Source organism: Augochlora pura, unplaced genomic scaffold (assembly GCF_028453695.1).
Source record: "Augochlora pura isolate Apur16 unplaced genomic scaffold, APUR_v2.2.1 APUR_unplaced_8912, whole genome shotgun sequence".
Taxonomy (NCBI): domain Eukaryota; kingdom Metazoa; phylum Arthropoda; class Insecta; order Hymenoptera; family Halictidae; genus Augochlora; species Augochlora pura.
Window position 1 is genome coordinate 1 of NW_027589738.1, and position 3000 is coordinate 3000.

The window sequence follows — 3000 nt, forward strand, 5'->3', positions numbered from 1 at the left end:
CTATTGAAGACTTCGTTCGTCGAAACATGTATTTTATTATAAGCTTTGTTGAGAATAGTTAACATATAAATACCATTTAGTGGAACTCGTTCAGTGAACAAACGCTCGAATTGTTTGTTTCTTAAAATAATTCTTACTCAATTCCCCGAACAATACTATCGTCAACAAGCCGTTTTACTACTTACTTCATATATTAGGGTGTCCCATGAGCTCCTTCCTTTTTTTCATACAAAATCAATAGACGATATTCGCTGTTTAAGGTTGATTTATTATGTCATGTGTGAACTGTTCTGCTCTATCTTCTTCCATCTCTCAGGAAGCTTCAATATGCTCTCATTGCAAAAGGGTTCAAAACTTACTTGCAAAATATTCTTCGAAGCGCGTGTTTATTTCGGGCGCGGAAAGAACTTATTAGACACCTTAATACTTCAAAATAAAACTCTCACAAGTTTAGATAGTTGTAATGTTTTTTAAAAGGTATAATATAAGAGGCAGTGAAAATTACGACAATCTACCAATGACATCTGTAGACCTATAATAGAACTACTGTATAGATTTAGACGTGGAGAGAGTCTACTATTTAATATTAATACTACTTCAAAATTATTTTAATATTAACTATTATAATATAATATTAATACTATTTCAGTAACTGCTTCATATAATACGGGAGATCTTATTTTATATTATATTATATTTTATTATATATCGAACGAGTCATCATCTTTCTTCGTCATAAGAAAGAAAGAAATATAGACAATACCTGATCAAAAGCTGGAAATATATAATCAGCGAATTGAATTTCCGCAATAGCCGTGACGCCGTAGATAGCCAAGCCAATGCCAAACCCGGCGATGCCTTGCTCGCAAAGAGGTGTATTGAATACTCGCTCTTTACCAAACTCCTTCTGAAGACCGACCGTGCATCGGAAAACACCCCCGAATGCCACGTCTTCTCCAAATATTACTGGTTACGAATTAAAGAAAATTTAACGTATGTCCATCGTTAGAGTAATCGCGTCTCACACGTGGCTGGGCAAGACTACAATATTTATTCTCTCCATAACTGTCGAAGAATTGCCCAGCCTAACTTGCATTATTCTATTCTCGTCGTTTGACTGTTGTTGTTAACTATCATTGGGCAGACCCGAAATTGCAATAGGTATGGAGAGAATATTATTCAAGCTCGATCGAGGCTTTATATGAAATAAATCAAGGACAGTAGAAACGTGGGAACAAATATAATACATTAACAGTCAGACAACGAAGCTCGGGTCCGTTTGGACCCCGAGTATAAATAGTGTTATATTTGACTATCTAGTAATCCAGATTCTGTCAATTAATTGAGATCTTCGCATGTTTCATTAAGCTATATAGAAACATTAATTTGTCTAGAAGGAATGTCTTAAAAAATATATTGAAAACTATTGACAAATATTTTATTACGATCATACGATTTTTAATTGTACATATATCCGCCAATCGAATATTAAATATCTTAAAGTAATAAACGTTAATAGAAATGTTGGAGGTATAGTAGGAAATGACATTTGTAACACACAAATTCATGGTAGATAAATATGTGTTGTATCATATAATTAAACACCGAATTTTAAATATCTATCGTACAAGAATTGTTTATTATAACCGTAATAATTTTTCCGTTGCTATATTCCGAAGTCAAAATGTTGCGATCGCTTCCACTCAACTCTAAATAACGTTAACTCGGCGATGAATTATTCATTCACAGTAATGTATTACATTTAAACATGAATCTGACCGCTGCGATCGTCTGTGCTGTTGCTAAAAATACTAAAAATAGGTTGTCCTTTCATTTACACATCAAATTTGTTTATTTATGAAACTATTTAATATTTTTATCGCCTTTCTCTGCGTTATCTCATGGTTTCCACTTTACACGCGAGAATAGCAATTCCGCTGAGCAAATCATAGTTGACTGACATAATAGCCGCAAGTATCTACGAATAAATGTGTATACCGTAATCTGAATAAGACTATATGAATGCAATTACTATCTTACGGGTTCCTAACGATAAGATAAAACAAGTTTAACACGGTTCATATTCGAGAATCTCATAGTAAGATTCGTCGAAAATCTCGCGTCTCCATAACTAAGAAAAGAAATGTTAATGTTACCTGCGGTAGGATCTTTCGTCAACGCCAACCGAAGCCCATTGTTTATGGCTTGATACATATTCATCTTTTCGGTTTGCCCTAAAACAATAGTGATTCGTAAACGCTCTTACATCACCGTTCTACAATCTGCGAGAAATAATTTATATAATAATCCTCGCTGATTTCTTGTCTGTTTTATTTTAAACAAACTGCCTTTCCTTTCTGGACGAAACGTTATTTTTAATACCGTTGTAAAATGTGTAATAACTAATATTAGAAGCTTGGGACGACAAATAATTTTGTCATTGGTATTTATAACTTGCTAAACAATAGTCGTTAAATTTAGAAAGAATTATACTACGACAATACGCTATGATAAACGCAAAAAAGAAAAATATTATTTCTGATAGTGTTACGATGTTATGAAAGTAAACTTTCTTTATCTCGTAAATTTTGCAAACGTTTTCGTCAGCAACCATATCCAACGATTTATTGACACCAACCATTATCTTAACACCCGATAATTTGCAGCCGTATCAGAATGTAACATGGTTAAAGAGCGTTCAATTTGCACTCACCATCGGCGTACGATTTTTTGTCCGTATAATAGGTGAAATGTAAGCACCGCACATTGCTTCGTCGCACATATCCGTTGAACGCGCTAAAAACGAAAGACGCGCGAGTGTTCACTAGCCGCGTGGACAATTCACTGAGCATCATCGTGCACAAATGCCGCTCGTAAGACCACGACGATAATGTGCGACATTATCTTCTAACTGTTATTTACATACAATATGGTATTTCAGAACTCGACACACGAATTTCGCAAGCGACTCCAGATATGGCACATACACTACTATACGCG

The 3000-nt window shown here is 34.5% G+C and overlaps 1 protein-coding gene across 1 annotated transcript; it reads right to left on the reverse strand.

Moving 5' to 3' along the window:
* Positions 1 to 763: 763 nt before the first annotated feature.
* On the reverse strand, positions 764 to 2872 carry LOC144478163 (2-oxoisovalerate dehydrogenase subunit beta, mitochondrial-like; the record flags this gene model as incomplete). Its single annotated transcript, XM_078195896.1, has 3 exons — positions 2714 to 2872; positions 2157 to 2234; positions 764 to 966 (listed from the first exon to the last, which is right to left on the reverse strand). Coding segments are annotated over exons 1-3 (423 nt in total), but the record flags the coding sequence as incomplete, so codon positions are not given.
* Positions 2873 to 3000: the final 128 nt, after the last annotated feature.